Raw genomic sequence first — 25,515 nt, forward strand, 5'->3', positions numbered from 1 at the left:
CCCTACTCCCTACTACTGCTTCCTAAACATGAAAATGTTACAAGATACTAAATGAACGGATCAAGCTTATTATGATAGTTTTCAAAATCAGATGAAAGCTTTAAATACAATCGGATAATAGATAATTATTATTTACGAAATCTTGTTCGCCTCGTTACTTGTTAAAAACTGTTACTTTACTGCTATTACTTGCAAATGTTGTAAAATGGAAGGACAAACTTTGTGGTGTGAAAGCTAGGGCGTCTGCATTGCAAAATGTATGTATTTTATATACAGTGCCGTGAAAAAGTATTTGCCCCGTCTGATTTTCAGCATTTTTTCACATTTTTCACATTGTATTTGGTCAGATTGTTTTGTGGGTTGTAGTAGTATATAGAGGGATGCTGAGAGAAAAAATGACACCAAAGTTTGGTGCTTCTTTCATTTGTTTGGTGGGCAAGGTAATCAAACATGCAATCTTCAGGTGTGAAAAAGTTATTGCCCCCCTCCCAGTTAACTCAACCCAATTAAAGGGATAATTAGGGTCAGCTGTTTGAGTACTTTGGTTAACAACCAGGCCTGATTTGGGCCAGCCCTGCCCAATATAAATCTGACTGACTTTGGCCCTTACCATCAGAGTGAAGTTGTCAGCACACAGGTTCTAGAGGCACATCATGCCACGATCAAAAGAAATTCCTGAAGACATCTGGAAAAAAGTTGTTGATACCTATCAGTCTGGAAAGGGTTACAAAGCCATTTCCAAGGCTCTGGGGCTCCACCGAACCACAGTCAGAGCCATATTGTCCAAATGGAAAAAGTTTCGGACAGTAGTGAATCTTCCCAGGAGTGGCCGTCCTGCCAAAATCTCTCCAAGAGCAAGGCGTAAAATCATCCTGGAAGTCACAAAGAACCCTAGAACAACATCCAGGGATCTGCAGGCCTCTCTCGCCTCGGCTAAGGTCAGTGTTCATGACTCCACCATCAGAAACACACTGGACAAAAATGGGATTCATGGCAGAGTAGCAAGGCGGAAACCATTGCTCACAAAGCAGAACATGAATGCTTGTCTCAAGTTTGCCAAAAAGCACCTGGATGATCCTCAAGAGTTCTGAAACAATGTTCTATGGACAGATGAGTCAACCCTGTTATGTCTGGCGAAAACCAAACACTGCATTCCACAGTAAGAACTCATACCAACGGTCAAGCATGGTGGTGGTAGTGTCATGGTTTGGGGACACCTTGCCATCATTGAAGGAACCATGAATTCTGGTCTGTATCAGAGAATTCTACAGGAGAATGTCAGGCCATCCGTCCGTGAGCTGAAGCTGAAGTGCAGCTGGGTCATGCAGCAAGACAATGATCCGAAACACACAAGCAAGTCTACATCAGAATGGTTGAAGAACAATAAATTTAAAGTTTTGGAATGGCCTAGTCAAAGTCCACACCTAAACCCCATTGAGATGTTGTGGCAGGACCTGAAACGAGCAGTTCATGCTCGAAAACCCACAAATGTCACCGAGTTGAAGCAGTTCTGCATGGAGGAGTGGGCCAAAATTCCTCCACAGCGCTGTGAGAGACTAATCAATAACTACAGGAAGCGTTTTGTTGCAGTTATTGCTGCTAAAGGGAGCGTAACCAGTTATTGAGTCTAAGGGGGCGATTACTTTTTCACACGGGGGCATTGGGTGTTGCATAACTTTATTTAATAAATAAATGAAATATGAATCAAATTTTTGTGTTATTTGTTCACTCAGGGTCCCTTTTATCTAATATTAGGTTTTGGTTGAAGATCTGATAACATTCAGTGTCAAAAATATGCAAAAATGCAGAAAATCAGAGGGGGCACATACTTTTTCACAGCACTGTATGTGTAACAAACTGTGAAAAAAATGTAGTTGATATGAATGACACTTTCATTGAACATAAGAACAAAAGAAAGTTTACAAACGAGAGGAGGCCATTCAGCCCATCTTGCTCGTTTGGTTGTTTGTAGCTTATTGATCCCAGAATCTCATCAAGCAGCTTCTTGAAGGATCCCAGGGTGTCAGCTTCAACATTACTGGGGAGTTGGTTCCAGACCCTCACAATTCTCTGTGTAAAAAAGTGCCTCCTATTTTCTGTTCTGAATGCCCCTTTATCTAATCTCCATTTGTGACCCCTGGTCCTTGTTTTTTTTTTCAGGTCAAAAAAGTCCCCTGGGTCGACATTGTCTATACCTTTTAGGATTTTGAATGTTTGAATCAGATCGACGAGTAGTCTTCTTTGTTCAAGACAGACTAAATTCAGTTCTTTTAGCCTGTCTGCATATGCCTTTTAAGCCTGGGATAATTCTGGTTGCTGTTCTTTGCACTCTCTCTAGAGCAGCAATATCCTTTTTGTAACAAGGTGACCAGAACTGAACACAATATTCTAGGTGAGGTCTTACTAATGCATTGTAAAGTTTTAACATTACTTCCCTTGATTTAAATTCAACACTTCTCACTATATATCCAAGCATCTTGTTGGCCTTTTTTATAGTTTCCCCACAATGTTTAGATGAACTCCTAGGTCTTTTTCATAGTTCCCTTCTTCAATTTCAGTATCTCCCATATGATATTTATAATGCACATTTTTATTGCCTGCATGCAGTGCTTTACACTTTTCTCTATTAAATGTCATTTGCCATGTGTCTGCCCAGTTCTGAATGCTGTCTAGATCATTTTGAATGACCTTTGCTGCTGCAACAGTGTTTGCCACTCCTATTTTTGTGTTGTCTGCAAATTTAACAAGTTTGCTTACTATACCAGAATCTAAATCATTAATGTAGATTAGGAATAGCAGAGGACCTAATACTGATCCCTGTGGTACACCACTGGTTACCTCACTCCATTTTGAGGTTTCTCCTCTAATCAGTACTTTCTGTTTTTCTCATACTTTTGCACACATAACTTTAACATATATATATATATATATATATAATCACACACACACTGTATTATTTAGAATTAACGCCCCCCTCAGATATCAGCTTTTTAATAGACTCCGCTCTCAATAAAGAAACAGAAAGGTATTTTTTTTCTACTCCTGCCCAACAAATAAAGAAAGAAACGCGCAACTCTGGCTATGTACATGTGATGCCCCCGAAGAGACTGCAGCCACAATCCATTTTATATAATTCTAATATTCTAATAAATACCCTTTAAAGATCAGTTGCAGGCTTCAGTGTATTTGGATCCATCTTCGATGCTGGGAACAGATAACTCTGGAATCGGTATAAACTCTTCACATCATTTTATTTGGTTTCCATTTCGGCAGAAATACATAATGTTAACAAAAATAAATACAAATAGTAAGTCAAGTTTTCACATTATTTCATGCTTAATAAAACTCAAACCTCAAAAAGCAATTCAAAGATTTTTATTGATTCATTTCACTAATCAAAACTAAGCAAATCCACTGTTGGCAATTCCATCTAATTTCAAGTCAAATAATTATGTTTGTCAGTTAAATTGGAAATGTTTAAGAAGTAGAAACCAAAAGCATATAATTGTACATATTCTAAACAAAATAATAATGACTAGAAAATATGCCTCAGCACATTACCATTTTATATCTATTTTATAAAGTTAATTTTTTTCTTTAACCCACAGAAAAGGTTTGTAACAATAACAGGTGTTGCTTTTTAGTTCTGCCAACTAAGTTTAAAATGAAGTGCTGTGATGCAGACTCGATTGTTAAGATAGTGTCGTAATCAAAATAAAGGCACCAAATACAGAGTGAGCCGCATCACACTGCATCACAGCCAGCAGAGTGAGCCGCATCACACTGCATCACAGCCAGCAGAGTGAGCCGCATCACACTGCATCACAGCCAGCAGAGTGAGCCGCATCACACTGCATCACAGCCAGCAGAGTGAGCCGCATCACAGCCAGCTGTGAGCCGCATCACACTGCATCACAGCCAGCAGAGTGAGGCGCATCACATTGCATCACAGCCAGCTGTGAGCCGCATCACACTGCATCACAGCCAGCAGAGTGAGCTGCATCACAGCCAGCAGAGTGAGCCGCATCACACTGCATCACAGCCAGCAGAGTGAGCTGCATCACACTGCATCACAGCCAGCAGAGTGAGGCGCATCACACTGCATCACAGCCAGCAGAGTGAGCCGCATCACACTGCATCACAGCCAGCAGAGTGAGGAGCATCACACTGCATCACAGCCAGCTGTGAGCCGCATCACACTGCATCACAGCCAGCAGAGTGAGCCGCATCACAGCCAGCTGTGAGCCGCATCACACTGCATCACAGCCAGCAGAGTGAGCTGCATCACAGCCAGCAGAGAGAGCCGCATCACACTGCATCACAGCCAGCAGAGTGAGCTGCATCACACTGCATCACAGCCAGCAGAGTGAGGCGCATCACACTGCATCACAGCCAGCAGAGTGAGCCGCATCACAGCCAGCTGTGAGCCGCATCACACTGCATCACAGCCAGCAGAGTGAGCCGCATCACACTGCATCACAGCCAGCAGAGTGAGGAGCATTACACTACATCACAGCCAGCAGAGTGAGCCGCATCACACTGCATCACAACTTATGCCCTGAATATATGTCACCGAGTTAATGTGTTACATGGCAAATACAAGGATTTCTCCTAAGGCTAGCACTGCTCTTAAAGTGATTGAAGCTATCAAAATGACTTCATAAATCTTACCTGTCGTACATTTTGATTTACTATGTAGGACTCAAATGTGCAGTTATAGCAAACATGTTTTTTTTATTTTTTTTTTATTTTAACCCATCTTGTACAACACCTGGGTAAAGAAATCTCTGTTTGCAAGCCATGCTTTCAGTTAGTGTTGCACTTGCCTGGTCACCTGGAGGGAATAATTGTCCCCAACTCTCTTCTTTCCTGTCAATAACCAACCAGCTGCTTTCCCTGTTGACTGACATGCTCTCAGCCAGTAACATGACCCAGATGACACTGCTGGGGTGACCCAGGAAGTGCAAACAGACAACCCGAGAATAAGGCAGAGAAAGAGAACAGGTTTGAAAATAAAGATGTTTTCTGTAACATGGATTTCTTTCAAAACGTACGTTTGAGACTATATAGCCAATGAAAGTACAACACAGCTAAGATTCAAATGGTTTTGTAGTTACAATTAAACATACATTTTCTCACAGCAAACAGAAATTAAAGGGGTATCCCCTATATTTCTCTACAATGTATAATATTGTATGCATATGATTTGCTAGTGATGTTTCTGCTTAAATCATTATTTGCCATGCTTACAGCTATCCCAGAAACAAGTGCTTCAACAAACACTGTCAGGAGGGGAAGCATATTAATGTTGCGCACTGAATTCAAAACAGAATTCTACACACACAGCAGGATGATTAATAGGTAGGAAATAGATATTGGCAAAAAGTGTTCCTTAAAAATGACTGAAGGCCTAAATTACGAGCAGTCTGTATAGATGCATTATCATACAGAATCTAAGCTTGGTAGCCAAAACAAGTCTGTACACAATGAGAAGTGAACACTTGAGGAGAATACATGAAGAAACATGGGGACTGTTGACCCCTCTAATCTGTGGTTGTTACTGTGTTCCCTTTTCAGAGTGTGTCCGTCTCCTGTGTGTTTCGGTCCACGTTGTCGCGCCAGCTTGTGCGTGACGTGAAGATGTTTAGCCTGCCGTCTGTCTGTCTGTCCACCCCTCTTTCACCTTTGTTAAAACCAGGGGGCTCGAAACCCTGACCTCACACACACAGATACACACACACACACACACACACACACGTACGTTTGGAGAACATACATACATCCATCCATGCATGCATTCACGCCCCCTTACTCACACAGACCCCTCCCCGTCCCACGGCAGTAGACAGCAGGCTCTGGGGGTCCTCCTGGGCTCGCAGGCTCAGTACTTGTTGATCCCGAAGATCCGGACCCCGTGGAACTGCGGTAGTTTGGGCAGGAGCACGCTCAGGAGGGACCCTGTGTTCACCAGGAAGTGTGTGGGATCATACTTTGTGTAAAAGCTGGCCAGGATGTAACTGAGAGAGAGAGAAAGTGTTTTGTTTCTGTTTTTCATCACAGTCTTTATTTAAAATAAGTCTGATCTCAGCTTGGTTCAGTGCAATATTTTCTCTACTTAACACACTTACAGGACGCTTCTCGTTGCATCTTCAATGTGAAACTGAAGGCAACAGAGTGATTTTATCATTAGTCTCACCTTCTACACTTGTGCGAGCTTCCCTGCTGACGTTGTGACGGGCTGGTTGAGTTAATTGCTGCAGACCTGCAATGAGTCTGACGGTTTTGTTTTTCATTACAGGGAAGCTCGTTCAGGTGTTGAAGACTAATAAATCACACTGATCTCACCATCTTTAGTCTCACATTAATAATGCAAAAAGCCCTTGTGGGAACTAACTAAAAGTGTAATGGTCTCTAATCGATATTGCTGTGAAACATTCAGAAATTATTTCATTAAACGAGAACAGGGCTCCCCGTTGAATTAAGAGACAACTACAGTGCAGTTATAGCTGTTATATGACAGGCGCTTTCATTGTTTAAGGTCCTGGTTTTTAATGAAAAGTCAACGTGATGCTTCCACTGTTTCATTTCAACCCAATCAGTCATGTGCTCTGCTATGACAGTCAGTGAACCCTGCGTGACGTTTGTTTATTCAAATTGTGTCATGTTATCACAAGAATTTGGAACCCTAATGACACAGAGATTGTCTTGCAACAATTCAATCAGCTATAGTTTTACTTGATATTACACTTCATTTGTGTTGTAATACAGAGGATACACAATGGTTCTAATCAATTACTCCTGAAGATCCACTGTGCTTTCTGTTTAGAACACATGTAATTAACCATTTACTTATCATGACAGATTTCATTAGTAATGTGTTTCTGTTCTACGTTGCTGTTGCTGTGGGAGCTCTGAATTCGAAGCTTGGTGAAGCCCCTACGTGATGTCACGCTACTACTGGCCACTGAAATATGAAACAGAAATACTCTTGGGAACAACACATAGTATGTGTATATATTTTTTTTTTGTATGGCTCATTTAGAACTCCCTGGCCATTGCTATGGCTCTTTAAATTAACTGTAACAAAACAGTCCCACACATTCTCTCCACCATGCACATCTATTCATTATATAGGTCTCAATGTGCAGTGTTGAAAGAATCACATAATAGTGAACATTTGTATTTTAAGTCAGGATAACTGGCATTGGGTTCAATGAATCTCTGTTTGCAAGCCATGCTTTCACACTGTCTTCCGACTCCTTGGACACCTGCAGGGTGAAACTGACCCCAAACTGGGAAACATCCTTGAACCCAGTGCAGTAGCTCTGTTTAAAATGAATGTGTTTTTAACATGCATAGCGACACATAAAGCTGGGGGAGGAGGGTTAGTGTCTTACAGCACGATGGGTGAGATGGTGAGGAACTTGCGCGAGGAGGTGAACTGCACCCCGTAGTCCATCTGCTCCCAGTGAGTGAGGAGACGAGCCTTCCCCTGGTCCGGCGTCTCAAAGGGAGTCCCCTTCACTGTGTGCAGGAACAGGTACATCACCTGCACAGACAACACCACGGTCACCACGCTGCTGCAAGGGACCAGCTCTTCACTGGCTGTCCCCTTGTGTGATATATGCAATCGCTCTGAGTGGCTCTTACTGCACTTCAGTTCTAGCTACCTGTGTTACATGCAGGCTAGATCAGCCGGAGTCTCCATTGGGTTTACTGCACAGAACTGGACTGGCAGCTAGGGAAGCATGTGACATGTCTAACAGGCAACTAGCACTGAAGAGCAGCTCTTCAACACAGGCTTCAAATAAAACAATGTACTTGAGTAACTGGGGAGACCCCACTATGAACCAGACAGATTGAATGCAATACCATAGGAAAGGACAAGGCTGTAAGATGGGGATCTGCCTACAAGTGTCGGCCAAAAATGAGATATTTCCTATGGAAGTTGTTTCACTATCACAGTGCATTCACAGTAATGAACTTCTCTATTGTCACATTCTTACTTGTGCAGTTCTGGTCAGTTTGAGGTCACTGCATTACTTTGTTTTTATGTGAGCGCCATCCTTAACAATATCATTTTATATATTATGTTGCCATGGAAACAGAACGCTATATTGAAAAAATATACCTTTTCATCAACAAGCACAGTACAACAGAGAAAAAATAACACTCAAAATAAAGACATTCAAACAAACAATGACGAGAACTTGGAAACAACGAGGATCAGACCAATAAACAGAGACCTTTTAAAAGAGCAAGCCAATGAAAATACAAGGAAACAAACACGTGCTGATAGAACCCTCACAACGAGGGTCAGACCAATAAACAGAGACCTTTTAAAAGAGCAAGCCAAAGAAAATACAAGGAAACAAACACGTGCTGATAGAACCCTCACAACGAGGGTCAGACCAATAAACAGAGACCTTTCAAAAGAGCAAGCCAATGAAAATACAAGGAAACAAACACGTGCCGATAGAACCCTCACAACGAGGGTCAGACCAATAAACAGAGACCTTTTAAAAGAGCAAGCCAATGAAAATACAAGGAAACAAACACGTGCTGACGGAACCCTCACAACGAGGGTCAGACCAATAAACAGAGACCTTTTAAAAGAGCAAGCCAATGAAAATACAAGGAAACAAACACGTGCCGATAGAACCCTCACAAGTTGTGTTCAGTGAAGAAAGTTAAAACGAGAGAACTGCACCACATACCTAAAACAGACCTGGACAAACAGCTTCCAATTGCACCTCGTCAGTAAAAAAGACAAATGACTTTGAGCAATGTCTTTATTTTGAATGTATTATTTCTACTCTGTTTTACTGTGTTAGCTGCAGGGAGAGTGATAATGGCAGCAGTTTGTTTTTCAATGTTATTCACTTTTGTATGTTTTAAGAAACATATAAAACAGCGTATGGGTCAGAAAATATTATTATCACTCAATAATACACATCTCTTGTTGGTTTTGGGCTGCGCCACTCTGCCAACCCGTACATGTTAGTGTGATAATATATTCTGACCCATACATTACAATATATTCTGACCCATACATTATTCTACTTTGAATACTGATCACATTTCACAATGTTAACAACATACTGAAGACTGTTTAAAGATGGCGTCACATTCAGAAATAGATGTAAATAACTGGAGCATATTGGCCTACTTAGGGTTCAATAAACATGGAAACAATAGGAATGTGCCAATAGACAAGTTAATTCCTGTGAATACCCCCCCTGTGGTAGTTCCCCCCCCCCTCTCACCAGGTTGTGGATGATGTTGGTCAGGGTCCACACCAGCGGCACGCTGAAGAAGGGGATGCTCAGGAGCACAACGTGCAGCACGGCGACCAGGATGAGGTAGGCCACCCAGATCCCCCGGCTGTTCATCACCCTCGTGTTGGGGTTCACCTCGCTGTGCGCTACCCCCACATTCATCCTGCTGGGACACACACAGGGCACTGAGCACTGACACATGGCATTCCTGTTCCTAGAGCTTCTAACCTGATTGGTTTGTAAAATCTTAACAGGAGTTAACCTTCCATTCACTACACAAGTCTCAAATACTTTTGTTACTGTAAGGTATTTTTATTTAAACATGATATTACATTAGGTTAAAAAAAATCTGTTTGGAAGCCATACTTTCAGATGGTGTTGCCTTTCCTTAATCATTTCACGTGGATGGTGAAATTGGCCCCACCCCTTCAATGACTTCTTTCCTGTCATTAACCAACCAGCTGCTTCTCCTATTGACTGACCTGCCTTCAGCGAGTAACATGACCCAGAAGACTGAGCTGGTTAACAGTGAAGACGGCGTTGAAGGGCAGAGTTGAGAACTTCACTCTCATGGTCAAATGACTTAGGAGGTGCAACTGTAACAGAATACCTGGAAGTCAGGCCTGCAAACAGAGCTTCTTTCACTGGGTGTGGTACGGGAAATGTATTTTAAATGATATGCATGCGTGCTACACGAGAGCCCTAATAGTACATGGAAGTGCATGGCAGTTATTATTCTTTATACAATTCTTAAATGAGCTATAACCCCTGTAAAGTGTTTGTTATGCATCGACTGGTTTGCCCATCATTATAGCAGCTGGGAGAAGCTGAATAAACTACTATTTGATTATTCAGACAGATATTAACAGCAATGGGTGCTGACACTGGGGAGTGGCAGTGGTGGGGACTGCTCTATTTTACAATGGCAATGTAGACTATTGAGAGACAGATGCTTGATTGTATACAGATGTCTCTTGATTGCAATGCCTATGTGTTAAAGTGCTTTCACCTGAGTTGAGGAGCTGCTCTTCAGGTCTAGTTGTCTACTGTATATATTTGTATAACAGGTTAGATCAGCCACACTGTCTCTATAGACAGCTAGTCCAATCTATTGATCTGAAACTGTCCCATTCCTGTTGCTGTAATAATACACTGCCATGCACTAAATGGTGCTTACTAATATAAAGACATGTGATCCAGCCTACGTAACATATGTTTGTGTCACTAGAACTGAAGAGCAGCTCCTGATCTGTGAAAGCACCTTACACAGCGTTCAATACAAACCAATACAACCAGCACCTTACACAGCGTTCAATACAAACCAATACAACCAGCATCTTACACAGCGTTCAATACAAACCAATACAACCAGCACCTCACACAGCGTTCAATACAAACCAATACAACCAGCACCTTACACAGCGTTCAATACAGTGCCTTGCGAAAGTATTCGGCCCCCTTGAACTTTGCGACCTTTTGCCACATTTCAGGCTTCAAACATAAAGATATGAAACTGTAATTTTTTGTGAAGAATCAACAACAAGTGGGACACAATCATGAAGTGGAACGAAATTTATTGGATATTTCAAACTTTTTTAACAAATAAAAAACTGAAAAATTGGGCGTGCAAAATTATTCAGCCCCCTTAAGTTAATACTTTGTAGCGCCACCTTTTGCTGCGATTACAGCTGTAAGTCGCTTGGGGTATGTCTCTATCAGTTTTGCACATCGAGAGACTGAAATTTTTGCCCATTCCTCCTTGCAAAACAGCTCGAGCTCAGTGAGGTTGGATGGAGAGCATTTGTGAACAGCAGTTTTCAGTTCTTTCCACAGATTCTCGATTGGATTCAGGTCTGGACTTTGACTTGGCCATTCTAACACCTGGATATGTTTATTTGTGAACCATTCCATTGTAGATTTTGCTTTATGTTTTGGATCATTGTCTTGTTGGAAGACAAATCTCCGTCCCAGTCTCAGGTCTTTTGCAGACTCCATCAGGTTTTCTTCCAGAATGGTCCTGTATTTGGCTCCATCCATCTTCCCATCAATTTTAACCATCTTCCCTGTCCCTGCTGAAGAAAAGCAGGCCCAAACCATGATGCTGCCACCACCATGTTTGACAGTGGGGATGGTGTGTTCAGGGTGATGAGCTGTGTTGCTTTTACGCCAAACATAAAGTTTTGCATTGTTGCCAAAAAGTTCGATTTTGGTTTCATCTGACCAGAGCACCTTCTTCCACATGTTTGGTGTGTCTCCCAGGTGGCTTGTGGCAAACTGTAAACGACACTTTTTATGGATATCTTTAAGAAATGGCTTTCTTCTTGCCACTCTTCCATAAAGGCCAGATTTGTGCAGTATACGACTGATTGTTGTCCTATGGACAGAGTCTCCCACCTCAGCTGTAGATCTCTGCAGTTCATCCAGAGTGATCATGGGCCTCTTGGCTGCATCTCTGATCAGTCTTCTCCTTGTATGAGCTGAAAGTTTAGAGGGACGGCCAGGTCTTGGTAGATTTGCAGTGGTCTGATACTCCTTCCATTTCAATATTATCGCTTGCACAGTGCTCCTTGGGATGTTTAAAGCTTGGGAAATCTTTTTGTATCCAAATCCGGCTTTAAACTTCTCCACAACAGTATCTCGGACCTGCCTGGTGTGTTCCTTGTTCTTCATGATGCTCTCTGCGCTTTAAACGGACCTCTGAGACTATCACAGTGCAGGTGCATTTATACGGAGACTTGATTACCACAGGTGGATTCTATTTATCACCATTAGTCATTTAGGTCAACATTGGATCATTCAGAGATCCCCACTGAACTTCTGGAGAGAGTTTGCTGCACTGAAAGTAAAGGGGCTGAATAATTTTGCACGCCCAATTTTTCAGTTTTTTATTTGTTAAAAAAGTTTGAAATATCCAATAAATTTCGTTCCACTTCATGATTGTGTCCCACTTGTTGTTGATTCTTCACAAAAAATTACAGTTTCATATCTTTATGTTTGAAGCCTGAAATGTGGCAAAAGGTCGCAAAGTTCAAGGGGGCCGAATACTTTCGCAAGGCACTGTACAAACCAATACAACCAGCACCTTACACAGCGTTCAATACAAACCAATACAACCAGCACCTTACACAGCGTTCAATACAAACCAATACAACCAGCACCTTACACAGCCTTCAATACCAAACCAATACAACCAGCACCTTACACAGCCTTCAATACAAACCAATACAACCAGCACCTTACACAGCCTTCAATACAAACCAATACAACCAGAGTGATTGTACATCAAAAAACCTAAAGAAATGGAAAGCTACGTACTATTATGTTACCACTGCCTTGTATTTACTTATAAAACACGTCAGTCCTAGCTTTGAAATCGCAGTCGAACTTCCCACAACAGCCGCTCCGTCATGATTCACTCCCACACAGTTGCGTTTGGCCGGGACCGGTTTCAATGGCACTGTTATCACCTGGCCTGTGTTTTGGTTCTGCAGATCGTATTTGGTGTTTGGATAGTATTTTGCAATTCGTGTTTAAGGGTGTGCATTGCAGCAGGACAGGTTCGGCAGGTACCCCGGATAGGGAGCGCTTCTTTTTATCAAAGTAAGGGGTGTTATTAAAATAAAAACCGCACACTTTGAGGACACATACTCCATTTTATAAAATAAGCACAAACAAACTACCGGTAAGAGTAACGAAGCTCAGTGAGCAATAGGGCTGTTTCCAGGCGTTTTATAATCTTGATAAAATAAAGTTCGTTTGCGGTCTGGACGTATCTGTTAAACGGAGAGATAGAAACTATTGTCCATAGTAACTGTGTGTTCAAGGAAAACAATAGGATTACTTCGAAATGATGTAAGAATTTGGTCTAACTCAGATCCTGTCGACCACACCAGGAAACCGTAATATTACAAAACGCTGCGCCTAACTTTCAGTGTTTTACAGTGACAAGCGCGCGTAACAGATACCGTATACACACATTAAATACGATATATATATATTTTATAGCTATTAACAAAAAGAAAAGTATCTAAAATGCGATGCTTCCGAACCACTCCCCTTACCTGCTGTTGGGAACTATAACCAGGAAGTCCGAACTGTCCTTGATCCCGCCCCTCTCTGCACTTGATTGGTGTAGTAGAAACCTGTTGGTTTTCGGGTTGGTGAACTCTGATGGCAATCGCGCAAGCTTCTCTGCTTTCATTGTTCAGTCATATTGGCTACGTAATCTCGTTGAGACACATTTTACCGTACTGTCACGGAAATAGGCGCATCTGATATTTGGGTAGAATTTTTTTTCTTTGGAAATGTTGTTACAACTTGATTTTTTGGATTTCAAATACATTTTTCAAAACTTTTTTTTTTTTTAATTCTTATTCTAAAAGTGTCTCGCATCTGAGTATCCCGGTTCCTGTTTGTAGGGTTGTATCGTAGTGCCTCGTGTCAGATCCCGGTCCTGTTTGTAGGGTTGTATCGTAGTGCCTCGTGTCAGATCCCGGTCCTGTTTGTAGGGTTGTATCGTAATTTCTCGTGTCAGATCCCGGTCCTGTTTGTAGGGTTGTATCGTAATTTCTCGTGTCAGATCCCGGTCCTGTTTGTAGGGTTGTATCGTAGTGCCTCGTGTCAGATCCCGGTCCTGTTTGTAGGGTTGTATCATAGTGCCTCGTGTCAGATCCCGGTCCTGTTTGTAGGGTTGTATCGTAGTGCCTCGTGTCAGATCCCGGTCCTGTTTGTAGGGTTGTATCGTAGTGCCTCGTGTCAGATCCCGGTCCTGTTTGTAGGGTTGTATCGTAGTGCCTCGTGTCAGATCCCGGTCCTGTTTGTAGGGTTGTATCGTAGTGCCTCGTGTCAGATCCCGGTCCTGTTTGTAGGGTTGTATCGTAGTGCCTCGTGTCAGATCCCGGTCCTGTTTGTAGGGTTGTATCGTAGTGCCTCGTGTCAGATCCCGGTCCTGTTTGTAGGGTTGTATCGTAATTTCTCGTGTCAGATCCCGGTCCTGTTTGTAGGGTTGTATCGTAGTGCCTCGTGTCAGATCCCGGTCCTGTTTGTAGGGTTGTATCGTAGTGCCTCGTGTCAGATCCCGGTCCTGTTTGTAGGGTTGTATCGTAGTGCCTCGTGTCAGATACCGGTTCCTGTTTGTAGGGTTGTATCGTAGTGCCTCGTGTCAGATCCCGGTTCCTGTTTGTAGGGTTGTATCATAGTTTCTCGTGTCAGATCCCGGTCCTGTTTGTAGGGTTGTATCGTAGTGCCTCGTGTCAGATCCCGGTCCTGTTTGTAGGGTTATATCGTAGTCTCTCGTGTCAGATCCCGGTCCTGTTTGTAGGGTTGTATCGTAGTGCCTCGTGTCAGATACCGGTTCCTGTTTGTAGGGTTGTATCGTAGTGCCTCGTGTCAGATCCCGGTTCCTGTTTGTAGGGTTGTATCGTAGTGCCTCGTGTCAGATACCGGTTCCTGTTTGTAGGGTTGTATCGTAGTGCCTCGTGTCAGATCCCGGTTCCTGTTTGTAGGGTTGTATCATAGTTTCTCGTGTCAGATCCCGGTCCTGTTTGTACGGTTGTATCGTAGTGCCTCGTGTCAGATACCGGTTCCTGTTTGTAGGGTTGTATCGTAGTGCCTCGTGTCAGATCCCGGTTCCTGTTTGTAGGGTTGTATCATAGTTTCTCGTGTCAGATCCCGGTCCTGTTTGTAGGGTTGTATCGTAGTGCCTCGTGTCAGATACCGGTTCCTGTTTGTAGGGTTGTATCGTAGTGCCTCGTGTCAGATCCCGGTCCTGTTTGTAGGGTTATATCGTAGTCTCTCGTGTCAGATCCCGGTCCTGTTTGTAGGGTTGTATCGTAGTGCCTCGTGTCAGATACCGGTTCCTGTTTGTAGGGTTGTATCGTAGTGCCTCGTGTCAGATCCCGGTTCCTGTTTGTAGGGTTGTATCATAGTTTCTCGTGTCAGATCCCGGTCCTGTTTGTAGGGTTGTATCGTAGTGCCTCGTGTCAGATACCGGTTCCTGTTTGTAGGGTTGTATCGTAGTTTCTCGTGTCAGATCTCGGTCTTGTTTGTAGGGTTGTATCATAGTCTCTTGTGTCAGATCCTGGTCCTGTTTGTAGGATTGTACTGTAGTCCCTGGACTGGGAGACTACGTGACTCCCTGATGTAACAGTTTCAGTGACAGCTCAGATTCTCTCGTGTGTTATTGATTGTGCCGTTCCCTGGGATTCTTCTTGAATTGCTCAACAAAGACACAAGGGGTCAGTTGCAGTGTACAAGTGATTTAGTCCACACCAAGTGAACTAAAATGCAGATTAAAAAATCCTGCAAATCTTATTGCAGTGTACCAAACACATGATCCCGGGAATTGATTTAACTGATCAGAACAAGTGCAACAAGTTAGACCGATAATGGGGACTAACCTACAGCTACGGCCAAAAATTTAACACAACAACACATTTTGCTTCATAAAGTCGAATGAAACCTGCTCAATAATGTTACATTAATGTATTAAATTACTTACTATTTTGTAGTTTTCCATATACTTAACAAAAAACTGACACATTAAAAAATGTGACATTTCGAAATCTAACATGAAACGCTGTACTACTGTTCTAGGCTTCCGGTAGACTTATGCGATATTATTTTGTAGTTTCTTTGACTACATGCTTTTGAATAAAATATCTAAATTATGTTCATATAGTTTTTTTTTTTAATGATCTCAATCCTAAAATGATAGCTGTATAAACCCTTCTTTACTAATCCAATATGTGGAATTCAGTGTCAGATAAATGTGTAAATGGATCCCTGTGCAAAAAGAAAGATGCATTTTTACTGCATCAAACATAGTTAAGCACAAATAAATGTCATGTATTTATCGTGCACATTTCAAACTGGCGGATCAGGCTGTACTTGCAGTTAAACTGCCGACACTGCATGCTGCATAGGCACAGAAAAGTTTAATTGTGTGATAAATGGACCGTTAGCTGTTTATAGTTAAAGCATATTAACTGAAATTGTATTGCGTTAAACTGAAAACGGTCTCAAAGGTACATGATTAAAAAGTTTATTTAAAATGTAGGACTGCCCGAACGTGATGGACATAAGAAATGTAGAGAGTAAAGTTTTCAGATGTACTTGCCATTTTAGAGGAACAATCATTTTGACCGTTTTTGGAATTGAAATTTCAATTGTGTTGTGTGTGTTTAGATATGGAGCTGCACTTTCCTGACTTTTCCTAAATATATGTACTAATTACCCTGACAAAGAAAGAATCACGTAGCTGCAAAAATTATACCTATTCCGACTAGGAACGGTCAAATTGATCAATACATATAAAACATATTATAACAATGAAATGTTGTGGTATTATTTTGTATTTATCTGTAGGAACATGCCGCAGGCAATAAAATTGTGCATTATACATATCATATGGGAGATACTGAAATTGAAGAAGGAATCTATGAAAAAGACCTAAGAGTTTATGTTGACTCAGAAATGTCTTCATCTAGACAATTTTTGACCGACGCCGTAGCAACTCTAAAGGCAAAAATAACAGTATATAAAATAACAGAATAATAGTTTTAAAATGAAACATCGGGGGAATGTATTGCAGATCATAGCAACTCATTATTTCCTTTATATTGTCATCTAGTCAACACGTGTTACAAAAAGACTCTGCTATTGAATTTACAAAAAGACAGATTTACTCTGCTGTTAACTTGCTGGGTACGCCAATACAGTTTTGTGCTTAAAAAAAAATAGCAAACTCTGGACGATTAACAAGTTTACTGTTTCCGATCGGGACACAAAATTAAGGCTGAAACTGTGACAACCTCAATTTCCCCGGGATGTCTGGTGACCGGAACGCAGCCCCCGAGACGTTGTTTGCTTACCTCAGGTTACCTGTGTAGTTCGTTTCCCACGAAGCACAGAGTCTAGCTGTTGTTCACATGGGGTCGATTGCAGCATACCAACGAAAAAGCGGTTTAGCAGATCCTGCAGCTCTGTCCTAAATTAGTCCTGAGTGCAGCGTACCAAACAGCAAGTGGTTTAGCTAGTCTGAACAAGTGGAACCAGTTAGCCAGACAATGAGAACTAACCCATATAAGCCTCTGCAAGTGCGGATGGAAACTCACAATTTAACGTGCAAAGACAAACTGAGACATCTTGTACATCGTCATTACAAACATTTGATTAAAAAAAACAAATACAGTCATAATACGTATAGGCCTATTAATGATAAAAACGTTTTTATTAGGCTACATTAGTCGTGATTCGGGCAAACACATTTAAAATCCATATTCATAATCTATATCGATAGGCCTAATTGTACTTGTCTTTTTGTGCACATTCCGCACTAGCGGATCATACTTACATTTTAACTCGCCGGTACCCTAGTGCTGCACGGACACTGAACGTGAAGCTCTAAATGTGTAGTTTATATAATATTAATTATACCTGTGACGTTTCAGTCAGTTACATTGAATAGGCCTACATCAAACCTGCATTTATTATTATTATTATTATTATTATTATTATTATTATTATTATTATTATTATTATTATTATTATTTAAATATAGGAGTATCTTATTGTGTGGCACTTTACTACAGTTTTTGCAACATTTTTAAGAATAAAACAAAACCAGTCTCTTCAAAATACTTTGTTCCTCAACCATAATAAATGAGAAAAAAGGAAAAAGGTGCCGCATATAAATTCTACATTCTCAGTCTACCTAGAAAATGTATAATTGCTTAATATTGTGTATCAACGATACAAAGTAATGATATAACGTACATACAATTGTATAATAATTTAAAATATAGTATATAGTTCTTTATTCTGTTACATTGTAGTGGTGCCTTTCGCTTGAGACACTGGGTGATGCGGGTCTACCTGCACTGAGCATGAAGCGCTTCATGCGACTCGGCATCAGCGAGCGAACCTTACTGAACAAAATGCTTCAAAACCCTTCACTTTTCATTTAAATAAAGACGTCATTTCAGAGAATAATGGAGCTGTCTTTGTTTTAAAATGTGCTGTATAAACGTGGGACGAGCACGCGTGCTAAGTTAGTCTTTATACTTCATTAAGTTAGTCCTCTGAACAGGATCATCTCGCGTCTGATTCGGCACGCTGCAATCGGGATCTTGTTTAGTGAGATCAGCGGATGATCCACCTGTGGTGATTATCGTCTGGTACGCTGCAATCGGGGTTAACAAGTACACTAACTTTAGACCAAGCAAGTGGACCTGCTTAATCCACTAGTTAGACGTGTGGACTATGATAATAATAATAATAATAATAATAATAATAATAATAATAATAATAATAATAATAATAATAATAATGTAGATTTGGACAATTAATGATGACATATTATACGAGACAGTCGGACTGTGGGACTGTGCTGAGTATTTATTCTTAGCCAGTTTGTTAAGTTTAATGGAATTTCTCTGACATTGCAACGGCAGCATTATTTACCACTCAACCCGGAAGTTACATTTTAATGCAGGAATGACATGCTGTAACTTATCATAATTTAATAATATAACTCTTTCCCTCTTTTCAAAAAAATATGCAAAACTGAAGTGTGGAATATTTGGTGACCTGTAATGTGTCCTCACTTCCTCTTTAGTCGGCGCTTTGTAGATACGATACTGTTTTTGCTGATACAGTTTGGGATATCTTAGCAACCCAATTCCTGACTAAAAAAAAACCCTTGATTTTTTTTTTTTTTTTTGGTGTGTGTGTTGAATTAACGATGAGGCAGCCTATTGGGGAAGTTGTACATGAACAGGAATGTTCAAAACACGAAGTAAAAGATGACATCGCTGTAATGGTTCGGGTTGGGGTTAGGTAAAAGATGACATCGTTGTAAAGGGAGGCTAAATAACTAGTATTTCATTACCCTGCTTTACATTTAAAAATGTCCATTAGAACTGGGTCTTATTTTAGACCATTTCGCAGGACCCCACAGAAGGAAATTGTTACATTTAATGAATTATTCGGGATCGCTTTCTGCTTGTTTTGACCCGTTACAGATCTGGATTACTTTGACAAAAAATAGCCCCTGCCTTCCTTTTCTATTGAATAAAAAGTAGGCTGTGTTTTGTGTTTTTTTGTAGGCTTGTTTTCATATAAACATATTTAAAGAAGAAGACGAATGTAAAACACTAGAACTTATTCATAGTCACGGGTATTCATAGTCACGGGTATTCATAGTCATGAGCAGAGCAACCAGGAATTTTGGGGCCCGGGACAGGTCCTATGAGAAGGGCCCCCCCTCTCAATTCAGCTAGCGCACATTGACAGAATTTACCTTGGAAACAACCTTCTAATTTTATAATGTATTTTCTTTGTATTTTAACAAAACCTCACTTGTCACTGAACAAAGACATATATTTATCTTGATTCAAATACAGTAAACCTATTAATAATTAATTTCTAAACTATTTATATCTACACATTCATGTTTTTGTATGTACTTGTTCCCCTACAATTAATAGCCCATGTCAAAGAAGCAAAAACAGCTGACGTGTTTCTTATGCAGATGCGAGCAGAGTCACACACAGCAGTTTAACTGCTTGCTATCATACCCAGTAATAAATCGAGACCAGTTCAAGTGTTCTTAGATGTTTATCACTTAAAACACACTGTTTAAAAATAAAACTCGCTGTTCAGATTTTTAACACACGATGTGTTTTCATAATGTCCAGCTAGTTTATTGTAATATGTTGTGTGTGCTTTAGCTTGAGAAATAATAAAACGTTTAGTAAATTTAACATTTTGAAAGGAGTATCATTAACATGCCACATCCAAGGTTAAATATATGCATATTTCAATTATTTCCTTTCTTAAATTACACTATGTAACACAATTTTTGTTCCTGGGTAGTAAGTGTTATTTCCTAATTGCTTATGCCTCAAAAGTATAGAAAATGGCTATTATTCCCCACAAACTGCTTTTGTGACCAGGACAGTGATATTTTGAAATTGACCTATTTCCAATGAGAAAACGGGCAAATTTGTGTCTTTTCGTTCACATAAAGTCAGAAAAAAACAACATATGAATCCAAATTAACATGTATTTATACTAAAGTAATACAAAAATGACTACAAAAGATTTAGAAGTGACTAGTTTTTCGAGATTTACGATTATACTATAAATCACTTTCACGAATCAGCCCCCAAATGTAGTCTCCCATCATGTTCTCGTTATACTGTCCTTGGTAGCGGCGTTCAAAGTCCAGTATATCCTGGTGGAAGCGCTCGCCTTGCTCCTCCGAGTACGCTCCCATGTTATCCTTGAATTTATCAAGATGAGCATCAAGGATATGGACTTTGAGGGACATCCTACAGCCCATTGTGCCGTAGTTCTGAGGCTGTGGGGTCCAGTGGTTAAAGAAAAGGGCTTGTAACCAGAAGGTCCCCGGTTCAAATCCCGGCTCAGCCACTGACTCATTGTGTGACCCTGAGCAAGTCACTTAACCTCCTTCTGCTCCGTCTTTCGGGTGAGACGTAATTGTAAGTGACTCTGCAGCTGATGCATAGTTCACAGACCCGAGTCTCTGTAAGTCGCCTTGGATAAAGGCGTCTGCTAAATAAACAAATAATAATAATAATAATAGTTCTTCACCAGAGTCTCAACCAGCTCCACATAGTTTTCGGCCTTGTGATTGCCCAGGAAGCCCCGAACCACTTCGACAAAGCTGTTCCAAGCCGCTTTCTCCTTACTAGTGAGCTTCTTGGGGAATTCATTGCACTCCAGGATCTTCTTTATCTGTGGTCCGACGAAGAGACCGGCTTTGATCTTTGCCTCAGACAGCTTAGGGAAGAAGTCTTGAAGGTACTTGAAGGCTGCCGACTCCTTATCTAGAGCTCTGACAAATTGTTTCATAAGGCCCAATTTGATGTGCAGTGGTGGCATCAGCACCTTCCGGGGGTCCACCAGTGGCTCCCACTTGACGTTGTTCCTCCCCACAGAGAACTCGGTCCGCTGTGGCCAGTCCCGCCTGTGGTAGTGTGCCTTGGTGTCCCTGCTATCCCAAAGGCAAAGATAGCAGGGAAACTTGGTAAAACCGCCTTGGAGACCCATCAGGAATGCCACCATTTTGAAGTCTCCTATGACCTCCCAGCCGTATTCATCATACTTCAAGGCGTCCAGCAGCCTCTTGATGCCATCTCAGAAAAATGCAGATATGTATCCACTTAGGCAGCTGGAACTAAACTGAACTGGTGGGCTTAAGGCCCCTGTATTTATACTACTATTTATATTACTGGAAAGTTCTAGAAAGTTCTAGAAGTTACTCCAAGTTTACTCAGCACTGACTCTATCTGGAATGTTCTGGAAAATAGGTAAATTTTAAAATATCACTGTCCTGGTCACAAAAGCAAAGTTTGTGGGGAATAATAGCCATTTTCTATACTTTTGAGGCATAAGCAATTAGGAAATAACACTTACTACCCAGGAACAAAAAAAAAAAAAAAAAATTGTTACACGGTGTTATTTTCTTATCTTATTGAGTGTGTTTTTTCCTAGAACTCCAATGCGTTTAGATAATAAACGCTACATGCCATTAAGATGTTCCGAAAGTGTTGCAGAAATGTGTTTAGTTGTTTTTACAGTGTAGCCAATACCTCATTATTCTAACAACAGGATACACAAACCTCGATGTGTATTTTGTTGACATACCACAAAAACAATATACATATATTAGTCTTATGTCGGAATAATAATAATAATAATAATAATAATAATAATAATAATAATAATAATAATAATAATAATAATAATAAACTATTCCTACCTGTATGTTTGAGAACATTTTCAATTTCCTGTTAAGATTACTATAGGATTCATATATTTACTAAGGGAATGATACACCCAGATTTACACAAGGATTTAAGGATATACCTGCATGAACACACACATACACAGTAAATGGTTATGCATAAATATTTATTATGGGCATAAATAAATAGATTATATATTATAGAAAAAAATACATTTCTTAAAAAATAATAAATTAATATGTATAAAAACATAAATAAATATTAAATATAGTAAAGACCTGACTCAGTTTAGGTAGCATACATAATGTGTTACAAGAAAATCAATGCATTATCCAAACCTATTAACTAAATAGCATTTGAGAACATACAACAATTTTTAACAATTTGAGAAGTGTCATTTTCTTGACACGGGCAATGCGTGACTGTTAAAAATCTCTCAATATTGTTATTCTCTCCATAGTAAAAAACAAAATGTAACAGCTGGCGCTGGCACCATTGCACAGTTCTGAAACTTTAACGGTAATCTGTCGTACTTCGAATCAATTTGATAATGTGTGCTCCATCTTTAAACAATGCAAACTATTAATAACATACGGGACACTGCAAGTTGTTTCACGATGCTGTTCACCTTAAAAGACTGAACAAGTGTGCCTGTAGGGACCTATACACATGGGGGGGCATTCTGTAAATATACCACTAGGGTGATCAACTGCTATAGTCAATATTTATTTTTGTAGTAAATATTCCTATTTGGTCAGTTTGTTTGTTTACAGTTTCTTAATATTTAGCTCATTTGTTGTGCAATAGTCATACTGAGGCACCTTCCAATGGGTCTTATATTTAGCTTGTAGCACACTGGGGCAACGTTGTGACAGCATGCTTGGACGGGTTCCCCGGAGTAAAAACACGGGCCACGATGATTGAGAACGACTTGAGTCTCTCCATGTAGTGACGCTGCAAATACTGCCGCTGCCAATCTTTTACCGTGATGCAACTCCAGTCCTCCACAGCGACCCCGTGCCCCTGCAAATAAACACATAATAGGATAAGGAGGCAGGACTGACATTGACTTTACTGCCTGCTTTGATACTGGTTGGATATCTATAAATGTGCGAGGTCTGCGCCGTGCACGCCTCCCCCGCCCCCAAGTGCGAGGTCTGCGCCGTGCACGCCTCCCCCATTCCCAAGTGCGAGGTCTGCGCCATGCACGCCTCACCGCCCCCAAGTGCGAGGTCTGCGGTGTGCACGAGGTCTGCGCCGTGCACGCCTCCCCCGCCCCCAAGTGCGAGGTCTGCACCATGCACGCCTCACTGCCCCCAAGTGTGAGGTCTGCGCCGTGCACGCCTCCCCCGCCCCCAAGTTATATTTTATTTGTTATTATTTTGTACTTCAGCGTCCAACATGATTTCAAGAACGAGGCAGACAATAATGTCTTGTTGTTTAATATTCATATAACAGCCTATAGCTTACGTTTTCACTAGCATGTCCATAATGTGACTTGATTTGCCGCAGGAGCTGTGAAAGTGTGCGGGCCAGATCATCGAAATCACTTTCGTTGAAGACGCTGTTCTCCCCGAACAAGTGGCTATAATAATGTAGAACCCGGGAGATCTTCAGCAAACACGGCTGAGAGAGAGAGAGAGAGAGAGAGAGAGAGAGGGGGGGGGGGGGGGGGGGGGTGATAACATTAGAACATTTCAAATTACGAACCATCTAATTCTGATTGATCTCAGAACTTTGTCACATTGGGTTTAAAGGATCCCAATGATTCAGCATCAACAAGGTACCCATTTCTATCCTCACCACTCTCTGTGTGAACAAGTATCTCCTTCTCTCTGTCCTGTCTATCTCCACTTTTTGCTGATTTTGACGGCTGTTTGATATAAGGCGAAGTCGGTGAAGACGTTTGTGTTTCTTGACATTGAAATAATAATAATATAAACTCCTTTAATTTACACAGATGTAAACAATTACTTATAACAATACACCACTTCTCGCTGTTATTGTTGTTGTGCTATTTATACTGTAACGTTTATCAGAAGCTCCTCGGGGAGTTTCAATGACTATGTCGCGAGACCGCTTATGTCATCCAAAACCCCTCATTTTCATGTACCTGTTTTTAATGGAGTCCAAGTCTATTATTATTATTATTATTATTATTATTATTATTATTATTATTTATTTATTTATTTATTTATTTATTTATTTATTTATTTATTTCTTAGCAGACGCCCTTATCCAAGGCGACTTATAGTCGTAAACAAAAATACATTTCAAGAATCACAGTACAAGTAATAATACAATAAGAGCAAGATAAATACAATGACTTTGGTTCTAGCAAGTACAAGTATGACAAAATAAGATTCAATAACGGAGCAGATAACAGTGTCAGTGATAGTTACATCAATACAGTATTTCTGAGGTTATCTAAACATTCTCCCTGGATTGAAAGTGTTTGCCAACAGCTTTGAGTGCTGCAGTCACACTGTATCCCGATTCTCTCATCACCACGCAAACCACAGCTTGGTATGTAACGGGAATTGAAAATAAAAATAAAGAAGTGACTTTTGTTTCGTTTTGAATAAAAATCCTCGAATTCATGAAATGCACATTGTGGCTTTCCAGGTACGGGGCCAAATCTTTCAGATAATATAAAATAACCTGAAATCTCCCCGTGCCGCTGGCGGGAATACTCGAGCTGCCTGCTCACCAGGGTTGCCAGATATAACTGACAAAAAAATAGCGATCTTGTTCTTGAAAAGCAAGACCAAACAAGACCAAAACAAGCGCATGTGCGTTTATGCAAATTCCAACCTGCGACTCTCAAACTGCAACCGCGACTCTAAAAAAAACAAGCCCAACTTTGCAACTCTGCTGCTCACCTGCTCTTCAGATCTGAGGCCTGCGGGGTCGCACCTGTCGCTCGCTTCAATTCGAGGGACACAGTCCTGGATATGCGCGTTCACCACTTCCAAAGATGAAAACTGAAACACAAATAAAACACATGTCACCTGACTACTGATAGTAGACCTCCACGAATTAAACTTCTGAACAAACTGTCCTGTAAAAAATACAAGGAAAAAAAGCGAAGGAGAGGAGGCCATTGGGCCTGCATGATCCTCGCCTTCAGACAGCTGATGGCGCAACATTAACCCAACCCCAGTCCCTCACCACAGTGTAAATCATCTCCTACAGTCTTTCCAGTCCCTCACCACGGTGTAAATAAGTGTCTCCTACTGTCTTTCCTAAGTATGTCTCCACTTCCAAATGTGTTCTCTGGCCCTGATCTCTGCTATAGAAATAGTGGGGTCCTAAATTCATTTAGAATTGAAGGAACTTCAACACAGTCTCCCCAAGCCTGTAGGTCTATTCAGTAGCATAGTGTTACCTTGGCATTTGAATTGCCTCAGCAGCACATTCTGCATTTTGACAAAGTTAACCCTGCAATACTCTGAAAGCAGTAC

The 25,515-nt window shown here is 40.9% G+C and overlaps 2 protein-coding genes across 4 annotated transcripts; both read right to left on the reverse strand.

Annotated features, from left to right (window-relative positions):
* Nucleotides 1-3,234: 3,234 nt before the first annotated feature.
* Nucleotides 3,235-13,471, reverse strand: LOC117401128 (ORM1-like protein 2). 3 transcript variants are annotated; one of them, XM_034001619.3, is made up of 4 exons: nucleotides 13,340-13,471; nucleotides 9,267-9,444; nucleotides 7,398-7,549; nucleotides 3,235-6,017 (listed from the first exon to the last, which is right to left on the reverse strand). In XM_034001619.3, the coding sequence occupies exons 2-4, from the start codon at nucleotides 9,438-9,440 to the stop codon at nucleotides 5,882-5,884; spliced, it is 462 nt and encodes a 153-aa protein (XP_033857510.1). In that variant the 5' UTR covers nucleotides 9,441-9,444; nucleotides 13,340-13,471; the 3' UTR covers nucleotides 3,235-5,881. The 3 variants fall into 3 exon arrangements, with proteins under 3 accessions (XP_033857510.1, XP_033857511.1, XP_033857512.1); XM_034001620.3 differs by having other exon boundaries at nucleotides 9,267-9,441; nucleotides 13,340-13,470; XM_034001621.3 differs by lacking the exon at nucleotides 13,340-13,471 and adding an exon at nucleotides 12,594-12,696 and having other exon boundaries at nucleotides 9,267-9,441.
* An 8,870-nt stretch (nucleotides 13,472-22,341) lies between these two features.
* On the reverse strand, nucleotides 22,342-25,237 carry LOC131720851 (interleukin-23 subunit alpha-like). Its single transcript, XM_059013041.1, has 4 exons — nucleotides 25,223-25,237; nucleotides 24,934-25,035; nucleotides 23,522-23,677; nucleotides 22,342-23,074 (listed from the first exon to the last, which is right to left on the reverse strand). The coding sequence occupies exons 1-4, from the start codon at nucleotides 25,235-25,237 to the stop codon at nucleotides 22,892-22,894; spliced, it is 456 nt and encodes a 151-aa protein (XP_058869024.1). The 3' UTR covers nucleotides 22,342-22,891.
* Between the last annotated feature and the right edge of the window lie 278 nt (nucleotides 25,238-25,515).

Source organism: Acipenser ruthenus, chromosome 45, assembly GCF_902713425.1.
Source record: "Acipenser ruthenus chromosome 45, fAciRut3.2 maternal haplotype, whole genome shotgun sequence".
NCBI lineage: Eukaryota > Metazoa > Chordata > Actinopteri > Acipenseriformes > Acipenseridae > Acipenser > Acipenser ruthenus.